At 45.8% G+C, this 12,816-nt stretch overlaps 3 protein-coding genes and 1 long non-coding RNA gene across 5 annotated transcripts; 1 reads left to right on the top strand and 3 right to left on the bottom strand.

Annotated features, from left to right (window-relative positions):
* Nucleotides 1-1,434: 1,434 nt before the first annotated feature.
* LOC133155736 (uncharacterized) lies at nucleotides 1,435-4,754 on the bottom strand. The gene is made up of 2 exons (XR_009714723.1): nucleotides 4,614-4,754; nucleotides 1,435-1,645 (listed from the first exon to the last, which is right to left on the bottom strand). It is a non-coding gene; the product is annotated as an uncharacterized LOC133155736 (long non-coding RNA).
* On the top strand, nucleotides 4,272-7,057 carry LOC133155735 (high mobility group-T protein-like). 2 transcript variants are annotated; one of them, XM_061281259.1, is made up of 5 exons: nucleotides 4,272-4,475; nucleotides 5,406-5,563; nucleotides 5,721-5,866; nucleotides 6,082-6,256; nucleotides 6,480-7,057. In XM_061281259.1, exons 2-5 carry the CDS (start codon nucleotides 5,417-5,419, stop codon nucleotides 6,618-6,620), a joined length of 609 nt encoding a protein of 202 aa, XP_061137243.1. In that variant the 5' UTR covers nucleotides 4,272-4,475; nucleotides 5,406-5,416; the 3' UTR covers nucleotides 6,621-7,057. The 2 variants fall into 2 exon arrangements, with proteins under 2 accessions (XP_061137243.1, XP_061137244.1); XM_061281260.1 differs by lacking the exon at nucleotides 4,272-4,475 and adding an exon at nucleotides 4,763-4,905.
* A 187-nt stretch (nucleotides 7,058-7,244) lies between these two features.
* Nucleotides 7,245-8,353, bottom strand: LOC133155344 (olfactory receptor 52E8-like). The gene is made up of 3 exons (XM_061280573.1): nucleotides 8,100-8,353; nucleotides 7,673-8,000; nucleotides 7,245-7,613 (listed from the first exon to the last, which is right to left on the bottom strand). Exons 1-3 carry the CDS (start codon nucleotides 8,351-8,353, stop codon nucleotides 7,245-7,247), a joined length of 951 nt encoding a protein of 316 aa, XP_061136557.1.
* Nucleotides 8,354-11,327: 2,974 nt separating this feature from the next.
* Nucleotides 11,328-12,293, bottom strand: LOC133155343 (olfactory receptor 52B2-like). The gene has a single exon (XM_061280571.1). It carries the CDS (start codon nucleotides 12,291-12,293, stop codon nucleotides 11,328-11,330), a length of 966 nt encoding a protein of 321 aa, XP_061136555.1.
* Between the last annotated feature and the right edge of the window lie 523 nt (nucleotides 12,294-12,816).

Genomic DNA, 12,816 nt, shown 5'->3' with positions numbered 1-12,816 from the left:
GTTCTAGCTGCATTTTCTCGCCCTGGCTCAACTCATTCCTGACCGAGGTTGCCTGGGGCTTTATGCAACGGTCGCTTCTCCGGCCCAAATAAAAAAAATGAAAACAAGTGTACTATGTGTGTGATAGTTACGCTTTATAAATTCATTCATGCATTTATTCATCATCCAAAATGCCTATCTATTGCTATTCTCCGCATGTCAAAATGGATAAAGATTTTTGGGGGGCTGGGACGGATTAATGGCATTATAGTTCATTTCAACGCGGGAAATAAGGGAGCTCTGCATGCTTATTGTAGATATTGTGATTTACGGTTGCGTCAAACTGCACTGCATCATACTGAGAAGTGAAATTATTTTGGTCCCCCTATAGCACCACTCACAAATCACATCCATTTGAGACGGAGCGTGCTCATTAGCATTTTCAAAACTAATGAAAGCAGTCGCCGCGCACGGAAACCAATCGGGGAACGGTTGCTATTAGTTACCACTATGAAAAAGAAATACAAAATATAAAGCTCTTAATCATAGCGTAGTGTTAACATTACGATGTGTGAAGAGGAGGGGGAGGAAGATAAGGTGGAGATGCTAAAGTGGCGCTTTGAAAGGATCTCTGCGGGAGTAATGCAGACCTCTCGCGCTTTCCTGGCCTCATACGCGATGGCCTGTGCAAAATGCAATTTTGCACGCATTCCCCGTGACGCAATACGCTGTTATTTCCACATCTAATGGCAGTGTTTATCCCGCGCATACGCATCACTTCCTTCAGCCTCACTGCGTGGCGTGCAGACGTTCTGCACAAGGTTTGAGAACTGCACGTGGTAATGAAACCTTTGACAGCAAGTAACCATCAAAAACGTGCCTGAGCTTTAGTTAATATGCATGGACCTGACTCAAAGGGCCTTTGGAAAGTACAAAAAAAATACCACTCAAAGCTTGACCACATTTTGTAATGGAGAGCTATAAAACAAACCAAGGGATATGCACTTCTTTTTTTTTTTTTTTAACAACCTTGGCTCACTGTCCCTTAAATGGCACTTCCAAGTACACTTCCTCGTCTTCCAACCGATACGAAGTGAAGTGATCGTGTTTATTGGAACCCAAATCCCGCGGTCGCTGCAGATTTTCTCAGGCAACGCTCACCGTTGATGGCAAAGTGTCTACCCTCGGATAGGGCCATTTGAAAATATTTTTTCACATTTAGTTCCTGGCATGGCCAAGCTAAAGCTGTTTGCAGGCCCAGCTTTATGCCCATTAACTGCTTTGGAAAGGTTACACCATCTTATTATTAGCCAATAAAATCCCATCATTTTGTGCTGGCCTTTTCCTACCTCCAGCCGCGGCTTCCAATAAAAGAGACACACGCTCATAACCACAGTTAACAAGACAGTGGACAAAATGATGGCATAAAAATGATGAAAGGAGTGAGGCTAAACATTGAAGATTTCATTTGTCTTTATTTCCATGCCTCCTTTTTTTTCCAGTCTGAACTGGTTTTGTCCAGTTTGAACAATGCTCATGGTGCAAGCAGATTGGGAGATGCAAGACCGCAGCAGGAGGCGGTTTACTTCAGTAAACAACTAAGGCTCAGGTTCAGGAGTGTCCACATGTCCCGGATGTCGATCTCGGGGTTTACATGTGGTGACAGCTGAAACAGACCAACACAGAAAAAATCATCTCATTTAATCCAACAATGACCAATAAAGTGAACGAGGAGCACACTTTTGGGACAATGGTGTCCAGTTCTGCGGCACAATAAAAGTTGGTCTTATAAAAAAAAAAAAAAAAACTTAACGATGCCACATCGAGCTGCCAGGAGGAAGGAAGGAAAGTACACCCTGGTGGCCTCTCGGAAGGAGGCGACTGGCCTGACTGGATTTATTCATTTATTTCTTACTTAAGGTCTCAAATAACTGGCAAGAAACGGGAAAAATGTTTTCAATGTTAGTAAGTCCTAAGAAAAAGTGTAGCCTCAAAAGTGACCTCTGCAAAACTTTCTGTAAAAGCTACCCACTAAACTGTCCCCATCGCACATTGCGAGGCTCAACGAGTTCATCTTATATACCGTGTTGACCTTCGTTTCATAAAACCATATCAGAAGATTGTGGTTCTCATCGCCGGGTCGCAATTTCCACTAGAAGCGCTCTCTGCTCTCTTTTTTTTCCCCCTCTAAATGGGCCTCTGCGCTCAGCGTGTCACCATCGGCGGTAATGAAAGGAATCACGAGAAGGCGCCTGACTGGATGGTGCAGTGTTTGCAAGGACTTCATTTCCCCTCTCAAGTGTCCTCCTATCGATTGCAAAGCCATAAAAGGAGGTTCACCTTGACAGAACGGCGTCACGTCAAATGCGCGGGCTTGATTCATTTTGCTGGACCAAGTCGTCTCCGCTGCGCTTGGGAAGCCGAACGGTACCCATTAAAATTGGAGCTGCGGCCAAAACATTCCTCCTATGCTTTAGTTCATGCTTTCATGTGCTCTACTGATTTCGCAATGTCGATTTTCATAATGTAAACGCAATGAGAGATGGCGTCAAATATCACATCACAACTTGATATTTTGCTCCAAGTTGTGTAGCTTGCGATGTAGAGAACATGCTGGATGTGGTGCTAACCCAATCCGAGCTCGGGGGACCTTCTCACAAGCCCCTTCCTGATGCCGGGAAGCCGCGGCCTTACCGCGAGTTGATTTCAGCGCAGTTGATTTCGACTCGCTAAGGGTGACGACAGAGGAAGCCAATTTGTCTCCTTGAAATCAATCACATGCAAGTCATTTATGTGTCCTCGTAAAAACTTCAGTGCAGAAATAAAAACGTGGCAATATTTGGTGCCATAAGATCTGGTTGCTTGTTGATGAGGCACGATGGTCCTGCAGCTGCAGTTGCAACGAAACTTGGAGTTAATGGGGGGCACGGAAATGCAAATCATTTAGTTACGACTCGGCCTCCCTAAACAGACGGAAAAACACGGAATGAAGAAAATCTTCCATTGTGTGAGGTTCAAGTTAAGAAGTGGGTTTGTTCTGTCACCATATGCAAATGTTGGGTGGAGAGGGGCGCCCTATCAACTGTGCCCTGAAGCGCCACATTAGCTCGGGCTGGCCCTGCTATCACAGTTCCTTAGCAACCGCTCCGTCATCAACGACAGTTCCCAATCGACCTTGGATGACAAACGCATATAAACAATTTAAACTCTACTTAAAGATCTTCAGGTCTTCTTGATAGGGTTCGATTAAGAATAGATTTTCCCACCCTCATTTCCCACTTCTTACTCGAGCATGATGGAAAATATTGCCAATACTGCTTGAAGCTGTGAAATGTGCCGATATGGGCACTTTGAAGGTAAGCTTCCACATTACTACTGTGGTGCGGTGCACCTTAAAGGAGATAAGGTTGACATTTCAAAGGATCACGTTCAATTCTCTTGAGGAGACTTCCAAGCTGGAGCCCGAGAGCCCCATCGAAGGCGACTAAATTCCGGGCCGCCTCTCCGCGACCTTCCCTCTTCAGCTCCCAGATGCCATGATTCTGTGAGACTGGTGCGAGAACAGAAAGGTCGTGCCTGGTTATTGGGTTTGCCCATTTCTACACCAAGCCCAGTCAAGCAATTTCATTTTTTAATTCATTAATCACACAATGTTCTGTAATTAACCGTGACCAAAACTTCTTGCCTACAAGGTTTGCCCACAAGACCTTTGACCTTTTTAGATTTGCCGAAGAACATAACATTTGCAGATTTTTTTCCATTATTCTTTCAACTTTATTTTGGGAACTTGTTTGTTTTCAGGATCAAAGCCATTGGGACAATAAAACCCAAGTTAGACCGTTTATTGTAGCTAAAATTGCCTTAGCACGTGTATGATTATTATTTTTTTTGCATGAAAAAACATTTAAAGTGATATTGATGGCTAATATTTGATTTAGCACATTCCTGTTCTACATTTGTGTCTAATTGACAGCCATTGAAATCTGAAGTTAATTGACTAGTTACTTTGTACAATGAATGAATCTTTACTTCGAACATGATTTAAAGAATAAAAAGAATAAAAAACAAACAATATATATATCACTGTCCATTTTCTCATTTACTCAGGTAACGATAGATAGGGAGGACTACTTTTTTGTTTGACTTGACTCCTATGATTCTCTCTTTAATCGCCAATTTGTGGCGCCGCTCTATCTCCACTTGTGCATCTTGCACGCTCGCAGTCGCGGTATTCTCCGTTCGTTCGAGTTTAGCGCCACGGCGTCCCGCAGCCAGCTCCAGACCAGCAGCCAACCGTCCCACCGGTTCAAGTGGCCGCTTGCCCAATTAGACACTCGCGGGGGGCTCGGCTGTAGCCAATGTCCGCCGGCCACAGGGCTGCCGACAATCAGGATAAACACGCGAGGGGAGCATCATCATCATCCTCATCCTCATTGCGCACTCACATCGCGCTTTTTGTCCCATTGTCTGAGACGACAGACACGCGCACGCACCAGGTAAGCCTTTGCTTGTCGCCAACTTGTTGGGCGTTTCTGTGCAGCGTGGAGCGCAGCCTCGACTGTGGAGCGCGTTGCCTGTACCCGTGCGCTTGTGTCGAGGTGTGAGGGCGAGAAAAAAAAAAAGGGTGAACTTACTTGAATGACAGCGATAGGCAAGGATGCTAGCATAGGGAGTCTGTCGAATGGGTGTCTCGTTTTGGGAAAGGCGAAAAACGCTTAAAAGGGGAGTGGGTCCATTTCCATAGCGTGGGGTGACGGCTGACTCCTCCCAATGTCAGCACACACACTCACGGCGTGGGTCAGCGTAACGTCCGCACTTGTGTCAACGGAGCGCTAACCTCCGAGAGCTAGCCTGCTACGTTAGCTTAGCCTAGCATAGCATCGTCTCGTTGTAGCGTGCTAGAAAAGCCCATACCTGGTAGAGAAGGTGATTTTCGAAAATATGCTATTGTCACCATTAATGCCTCTTCAGTATGACACTTTTTCCGAGCTTGGCGCCGGTATGTGACGAGCGAGGAGGGCCTACGGCTTACTCTTAGCCGTCGGCCCCAGCTCAGCCACCTGAAATGGTTAGCTCGCTGTCGGTGTGCTAACAAACTGGAGGACACAAAGCCATCGCTAAGGGCGGAGCTAATGCTAATGTATTCATTGACAACTTTCACCTGACGCTAAAATAGCCCTCGTATATGTTATTACGGTTACTGGAAAGCACAAGTTAGGTTTAAATTCTGATTTAATCCGCAATCAAGGTGGTGGGACTGCAGATCATCAGCCACTTTTGCTTTGTCCTCCCTCCAGCCCCATTAAACAGACAGACAAAGAAAGCCCCTAGTCATACATTTGCATATTGCCTGTGCTTCTCCATTGTGTTGTATTTACATTCTTTCTTAAAATAAAAATGTCTCATCTAATCTCTCGTATGTGCAGCATAAGACAAAATGGGGAAGGATCCAAAGAAGCCAAGGGGCAAAATGTCCTCTTATGCCTACTTTGTGCAAACGTGCCGAGAGGAGCACAAGAAGAAGCACCCTGAGGCAAGCGTCAACTTTGCCGAGTTCTCCAAGAAATGCTCTGAGCGATGGAAGGTAAGCGAGAGATGACCAATTCTTGACGGGAAGGCTTTCGAACTCCATTTCGGGGGCCACAGTGCATTCCTCACAGTGCAATATGGGGACTAATGTGACAATTATTTAAAAAAAAATTAAAAAGGCCTGCTATATTGTGTATTTGCTTTTGTTCAAGACCATGTCCCCGAAAGAGAAAGGCAAATTTGAGGACATGGCTAAGATGGACAAGGTGCGCTATGAGGCCGAGATGAAGAACTACATCCCCCCCAAGGGACAGAAGATGAAGCGCTTCAAGGACCCCAATGCCCCCAAGAGACCGCCGTGAGTACACCTTCCATTGACCTCAAATAAACCAACTCAGTGGACTAGTGGTAGAGTGTCCGCCCTGAGACTGCAAGGTTGTGGGTTCAAACCCCGGCCGGGTCATACCAAAGACTATAAAAATGGGACCAATTGCCTCCCTGCTTGGCACTCAGCATTAAGGGTTGGAATTGGGGGGTTAGATCACCAATGGTTAACAATACGTGTGCCAACAGGTCGGCCTTCTTCCTGTTCTGCGCCGACCTCCGCCCGAAGGTGAAAGGCGAGCACCCGGGCCTGTCCATCGGCGACACGGCCAAGAAGCTGGGAGAGATGTGGAACGGCTTGTCCACGGAGGAAAAGCAGCCCTACGAGAAGAAGGGGGCCAAGCTGAAGGAGAAGTACGACAAGGTAATGTCACATTGCGGTTATGAGGGTGTGCACACTTGCGCAACCAACCTATTTCATTGTTTAGGATTTACTTTATTTTTATTAATGGTTCACATTAATCGGATACGTTTTGAAATGTTCTGTCGTATTTGTTAACATCACAAAAATGTGGGATTTTAGTGGGGGTGTAGACTTTTGCATGCACTGAGTTGATGGAAATAATTTTGTCTCGGTGTCGCCGTAGGATATCGTGGCCTATCGCACAAAGGGCAAAGTGGCGCCCGTGGCGGTGGCGGCGGCAGCAGCGGCGATGGACGATGACGACGAGGAAGACGAGGAAGAGGAGGGAGATGACGATGAAGACGAGGAGGAGGACGATGAGTAGGCGAGGGAGGGGTGAGGGACCTGAATTTTTGTCGATGCCATATAACCAACCACAATGTATTCAAGCCACCATGTTGACGTTCAGATGGAACATGTGAATATTTAATGTTTTTAAGATGTACTGTACAGTGTTAAGGAAAGAAAAAAAAACAACCACATACATATCTTCCCTTTTGGGGGACTTTTCTTGTGCTCGTTTTTCTCCCCTGCCAGCAGGACAGTATTAAGTCGCTCTAGGTGTTCCTTCTCACTCGGAAATGTGATTTCCCGCTTTTGATTGTATGGTACTGTTTTTATTTTGAAAAGTCTTCTTTTCCATGTGCCATCCTCCTTGTAAGTATTATGTTTGAAAACCACTCGAATATCAACAAAGTGCAGCTGTCGACATTCAAGAATGTCCTATCGTAAAATAAATGTTTTTCTGTTCTTTTTTAAGAAGTCATTCTTTTGCTCACTGTGCTGGTGGCAACATTTTCACTCTTGCAAAGTTTGCGGCTCTGGAGATAAAAAAAGTCTGTTGGATTAAAAGGAGGATTGTGTAAACTGAAGATATAACTTAAAATTTACAAATATTGTTTGCACCACTTTTATGCATAAATTGAAAAGTGCTAAAAACACGAAGCAGCTACCTCGTGTGTATTGTCCTCCTGTTACAGAACCTTCTCTTGATGTACTGCTTGATCTCCTGCATTTTGAAGCAGTAGATAACCGGGTTGACTGCGGCGGGCAGCAGGCTGTACACCATGATCACCACGATGCGGACCGACTCTGTGAAATGGTATCCCTGGTGGTTGGCCATGTACACGAAGCAGCGTGGCGTGTAGTAGAGGCCCGTGACCAGCAACTGCGGCGAACACGTCGACAGAGCTTTACTGCGACTCCCGCCGCCGTACTTTTTGGCCACCGTGGCGATGACAGCGCAGTAGGAGAAGATGATCAAGGAGAGCGGGCAAAGGAGGCTGAACATAGCCAGGGGGAAGGCCAACTCATTCACCTGAGTGTTAGAAAATGCGCACGGTTGGATCATGGCGGGAAAGGCGTGCTGTGCCTTACCTGGGTCTGGTCGCAGCTGAGCCTGACGATGCTGTTGTGGTCGCAGTAGCAGTGGCGGATGACGTGCGAGTCACAGTAAGGCAGCACGACAACGTGCATGACCACGGCCACCATCCAGGACGCCGGCATGAGCCAGGAGATGGCGCACAGCAGCGTGACGGCGGCGTTGGTGACCACGGCGGGGTAGCGCAGCGGTTTGTAGATAGCCACCAATCGATCCAGCGCCATCAACATCAGGATGAAGGAGTGCGTGGCGCCCAGGAAGTGCACAAAGTACATTTGCGTGAAGCAGGCAGCAAAGGCCACCTGCGGCGCGTCCAGCCAGTACCTGCCAAAATTTAGATCCCCAACAAAATCATCAGGACAATGAAGCCTCCAAAAACAGACTTGAAGCAGTCCCTGAGAAAAGTCAATATGAAACGTTTACCTCCAGATGACTTGGGGCAGCGTGACAGTGCCGAAGAATAGGTCGGTGAGGGCCAGGTGGCAGAAGAGGAGGTAGGTGGGCTTGTGGAGGATTCGGTCCAACTTGATGAGAAGCAAAATAAAGATGTTCCCCCCGGCAATGGCCAGGAAGAGCAGGAAGAGCAACGCCGACACGGCGCCGTGATACTGAGGCTCCAGGCCTGGGAAGCCCAGCAGAAAAAAGTTCTTGAACCTTGTGCTGTTGCTGGACAACATCTTGCGCTGGAAAAGTAGAGCACATCATAAATGCAATCAAACGCTCAGAACTCCTTTCAAACCCAGAATACTTCGCGGAAAGCCTGTTTTTGTGTCACGGCTTTGGATGTGTGGGCTCAGACGTGAACTTAGATCTCCATTTTGCCACCAAAAATCGGAAGCTGCACTGAGCTTATTCAGACATTACACATTGCCAACAATCGAACAGATAAGTCCATGTGCCTTGGGTAGTTGGAATCAACGACAAGAAACACAACTATGTGAAGTTGTGCAGATCTACAAGCAAGGAGCAAGTATGGAGGGAGGCCGGGTGTCGATGTGATACGTACCTCGGAAGCTCCAGAGCGCCATCCCAGCCGTGCGCCCTCCATCGCCGACTTTATGTGAACGTGAAGCTCCCCGGGGTGAAATTCAAACTCGAGCTGGTGTTGACGTCACCCTTGACGACAAGAGCATCAGTGCAATTTGAGCACTTTTTTTTTTTCCCCCATGTACTTCTTTTTCATCAAAGTATCCTTTGAAAAGACCAAGGTCGTAAAAGTAGAATCATTGACTTGTCCCTCGGTGTTGAATTGGAACTCAATCTTGAGTCTGGCCTTCAAGTTGGGCCTTTTTTGTCTTCATCCATCTAAGTGCTTAGTCGTCTGAGAGTAAACGGTATTTACAGGAAAAGCTCACCAAGCCATTTCCAAGTGTTACAATTCAGACAGAACAAATAGAATCATTAAATTATGAATACAGTACAAGAGCCAAAAAAAAAAAAGCACTGAAGGCATTTTGGCTCACAAGGGAAAGGCTGAAATCATCATCCTAATCATTTGAAAATCCCAACAGTGCAGATGAGACGAACTCTTTTTTTTTTAATTCAATTAGACGCCTTAATATCCCTTGTGGTTAATGCCTCACTCTCAGCACGCCTTGAGAGTGTGTGTGGGAGAAGTTTGTCATCGCCGCACCGTCTCCATTGTCATAGCTGGCTGCTGTCACACTTGGAGGATTTCAACCAGCGATGTGCAACTTCAATCAATTAATTTTTAATTGTACATTTTTAATGCATAATAAAAGATCCAGTAAGCCAACAACAAATAAACAAATATCATTCCAAATCCACTCAAAATAATTTGTCCTACTCAACTCAGTGCAAGTGTAACAAAGTCTGCCATCTGGTGGGGAATGGTGATATTACAAAGTAAACCTACAGTTGATAGAAAAAATGATTGCCAATTTTTATTTATTTATTTTATTTAACGTGTATTTTCCCCCCTCCAAATTACCCATATATTGAATTTGATCAGCTTTTTTATTTCAAGAAATCCTTCGGTCGGTATGTATTTTCTATATACTCATCATTGATCACGAATTTAAGCGTAACACAAACATACAATTGGTGAATGAAAGAAAAAATGCTGCTTCCCCAAGTCCATTATTTGATCACATGTAGCATGTTGTGGTATATTTACAATCTTTATATATAATCCAATACAATCCATATTTATTTATTCTACAAATACATAAAACATGAATAATGCTTACACTGGCTAAAATGCCATACAGTAATTCCCCCCCAACGCTGAATTTCTTATTTTTGCAAAACTTCTCAATTCTACGGTCGTCGTTGCGTGAGTGAAGTGTAAATCCCGAGAGCCTGTTGAAAGTGTTGCAAAACACAATCTCAGCTGTTTACTGTGTCACAAATCTCCCTGGAGATTCATTAAGAGAGTCGAGCGAGTGCCTGCGGAGACTCGAGACTTTGCATTTCCCGTCAACAGCTCACAAACAAAAGAAGTCATTAAACGTAATGAACAGTAAACATTTGGCCGATCGGGGAATTATAAGGCAACATTGTCAGCGACGCCGAAAAACATCACACCAAGGCCATATTCATTTATTCCTAATCTTAAAAAAGGCACTCTGGGACAAGTAGTCAGTCCAGCGAGGATGGCACAAAATCTCTCTTTCTGTATTCTTTGATAAGGACAGGCATAATAGCCTTCATTTTCAATTTTATGAATGTTTTATAGGCACGAATCTGGAAATACTCACTCGATGCCCCCTCCTTTTTCCATAATCCCTTCAATGTACCGTATTGGCCCAAATATAAGACGACTCTGATTATAAAACGACCCCCTCTTTTTTAAGACTCAAGGTTGAAAAAAGACTTTTTGAACACCAAATTTAATTTTGATACAGAAAGTAATTACAGTACATCTGAAACAAATGATTATAACAATATATTCGGGAGAAAAAGCATGTTATTTTGCCTCATTCATAGTTTTCGCTGACAGATGGCAGTAGTGTGCGCAAAACTACATAAATGATCAAAAATTAATATCCGAGGAAGACTCCAAATTGCTCAAACGTGGTTGTTTCCCCCAGTCCACATGAAAATGGCTCTCCTTGATTTACTCCTTAAATAAGATGGAGTAATTCAAAAGATTCATGTTGAAACAACACATTGAGAACAATTATTAAAAATATATCTTGGAAATGGAATACGGAATGGAAGCTGCACCTGCACACTTGGAACTGATCGTTTAAGATAAGTACATTTATTCCCTCCTATAAAATGTCTCCAGGCTTTCAGATCACTGGGGGGATTCTTCTTCTGAAGAAGACTCGAATAAATGTTTGTCCAAGTGGCAACAACTCTTACTACCGCCGACGGGCACTAAGACAAGTCCTTTTCTCACAAAGGCTAAAAAAAAAAGATTTTAATTGAATGTGGCGCCACCTGTTGGCTACTTGTCACAACGCAGTATTTCCCAAACTTTATTGAGGCGATTGAGGAAAGACCAAAATGTCGCAGTTCTGTCTTGATACCAGCTAACATAAATGTCACCAAAACACTATCTACTATATAATAACTCAATTTAATTACATTACATTATTGACCATACATGATAATTGGAAAGTCACAATTGTAGTATTGTAAGATGTTGCAAATAAATGGCAAATCTTCCACCTATATCAAAATCTATGAGCTCGAGGAGCGTAGATTCCTGACACAGGACTTGATCATTTTACTCCGAAAAAAGTGCACTATATTGTCCCGGATCTCTTTGGTCCTGATCCCGTAAATGATGGGGTTGAGCGATGGCGGGAAAATCAGAGTGGAGGATCCCATGAAGGACCTGAAACTGTCCGGCAGCTGCCTGACCCTGTAGGAGATGATGGTGAACAGCCCCAGGCACTCCAGAAGCAGGAAGACAAAGAGGTGGGTGGCGCACGTCTGCAGGGCTTTGGCCTTGGTGTCGGATCGCCCGCTCCGAAAGCACGCCAGCAGGATGCGCAGGTACGTGTACAGGATGATGCCGTTGGCCAGCAGCTGGGTGACGGCCACGACTGACAGGCCGTAGACTTGGTTGACGGTGGTGTCGGCGCACACCAGGGCCAGCAGCGTGGGATGGTCGCAGTAGATGTTGTGGACGGCGGAGCGGCAGCGGGGCAGACGCAGCAAGAGCCAGAACAACACGCCGATCAACAGCAAGCAGGCCAGCCAGACGGCGGCGATGATCCTCATCACGTGACCGTGCGTCATCACCGCGCCGTACTTGAGCGGCAGGCAGATGGCTACGTAGCGGTCGTACGCCATGGCGGTGAGGATGAAGATGGTGCCGGCCGCGTAGATGTGGATGAAGAAGGCCTGCGTCACGCACGTCGGGTACCACAAACGCCCCGAGTCGCTCAGCAACTCCTTGAGGAGCTGCAGGAAGAAGGCCGACGAGCCCAGCAGGTCGTTGACCGGCATGTTGAGGAGGAACAGGTGCATGGGCTGCCGCAGGTTCTTGCTCAGCACGATGGTGAGGATGAGGAGGAGGTTGCAGAAAAGGATGACGGTGTAGCTGAGGCTGGCAAAGAGGAAGGTGACCGCCGCCCTTTCGGGGGGGATGCGCAGGTGATGCCACACCAACACGGACGACGTGTTGTGCGGGTTCTCCATCTTGTGGCCAGCGAGCGGACTATAGTGCTCGCGATGTGTACTTTAGTGCAAGTACAAATAATTGTGTGGCAGGGGGAAAGGTCAAGTCCATCTATGTTTTTATTTTTCTATCCATCTGTGAAATTGACACAAGACAAATGGATGCAAGTTTATACTTACCAATGTACGGCCTCTGTATGAGCTAGGATGGTTCAATAGAGCACCCGCGAGGTCATGGCACCGCCGCCGTGCGACCTGAGATGGTCCAGGTGCGAGACGCTGCTTTTATAGATGCCGCCGGGAGCTGAGTGACAACGGCGAAAACTCTTTGGGGAGCTGCAAGATCTTTGTGACCTCATCGACAAAACAAAAACATAGCGACGGGGCAAAGTGCTTTCTCTGGAGGATTTGGATCTGTCTGTCTGATGGATCTGTCATCCGTCTGTCAGAATCTGATCAAACTCATAGTAGAGCTTGAAGTCATCATAGGGAGTAACTGTGAGGGAGTCGGAAGATTCATCAAAATAGTTTTAATAAAATAGTC

Source organism: Syngnathus typhle, linkage group LG6 (genome assembly GCF_033458585.1).
Source record: "Syngnathus typhle isolate RoL2023-S1 ecotype Sweden linkage group LG6, RoL_Styp_1.0, whole genome shotgun sequence".
NCBI classification, from domain to species: Eukaryota; Metazoa; Chordata; class Actinopteri; order Syngnathiformes; family Syngnathidae; genus Syngnathus; species Syngnathus typhle.
The sequence above is the reverse complement of the archived record's forward strand: the minus strand, read 5'-3'. Positions and strand labels throughout refer to the sequence as shown.

What these genes read in the sequence shown, in the direction of transcription:
- LOC133155735 (XM_061281259.1), top strand. Translation starts at nt 5,417, where the DNA reads ATGGGGAAGGATCCAAAGAAGCCAAGGGGCAAAATGTCCTCTTATGCC. An exon ending in AATGCCCCCAAGAGACCGCC is followed by an intron (nt 5,867 to 6,081) that starts GTGAGTACACCT and finishes GTGTGCCAACAG; the next exon opens with GTCGGCCTTCTTCCTGTTCT. An exon ending in TGAAGGAGAAGTACGACAAG is followed by an intron (nt 6,257 to 6,479) that starts GTAATGTCACAT and finishes GTGTCGCCGTAG; the next exon opens with GATATCGTGGCCTATCGCAC.
- LOC133155344 (XM_061280573.1), bottom strand. Translation starts at nt 8,353, where the DNA reads ATGTTGTCCAGCAACAGCACAAGGTTCAAGAACTTTTTTCTGCTGGGC. An exon ending in CTGCCCCAAGTCATCTGGAG is followed by an intron (nt 8,001 to 8,099) that starts GTAAACGTTTCA and finishes AAATTTTGGCAG; the next exon opens with GTACTGGCTGGACGCGCCGC. An exon ending in TCAGCTGCGACCAGACCCAG is followed by an intron (nt 7,614 to 7,672) that starts GTAAGGCACAGC and finishes TCTAACACTCAG; the next exon opens with GTGAATGAGTTGGCCTTCCC.
- LOC133155343 (XM_061280571.1), bottom strand. Translation starts at nt 12,293, where the DNA reads ATGGAGAACCCGCACAACACGTCGTCCGTGTTGGTGTGGCATCACCTG.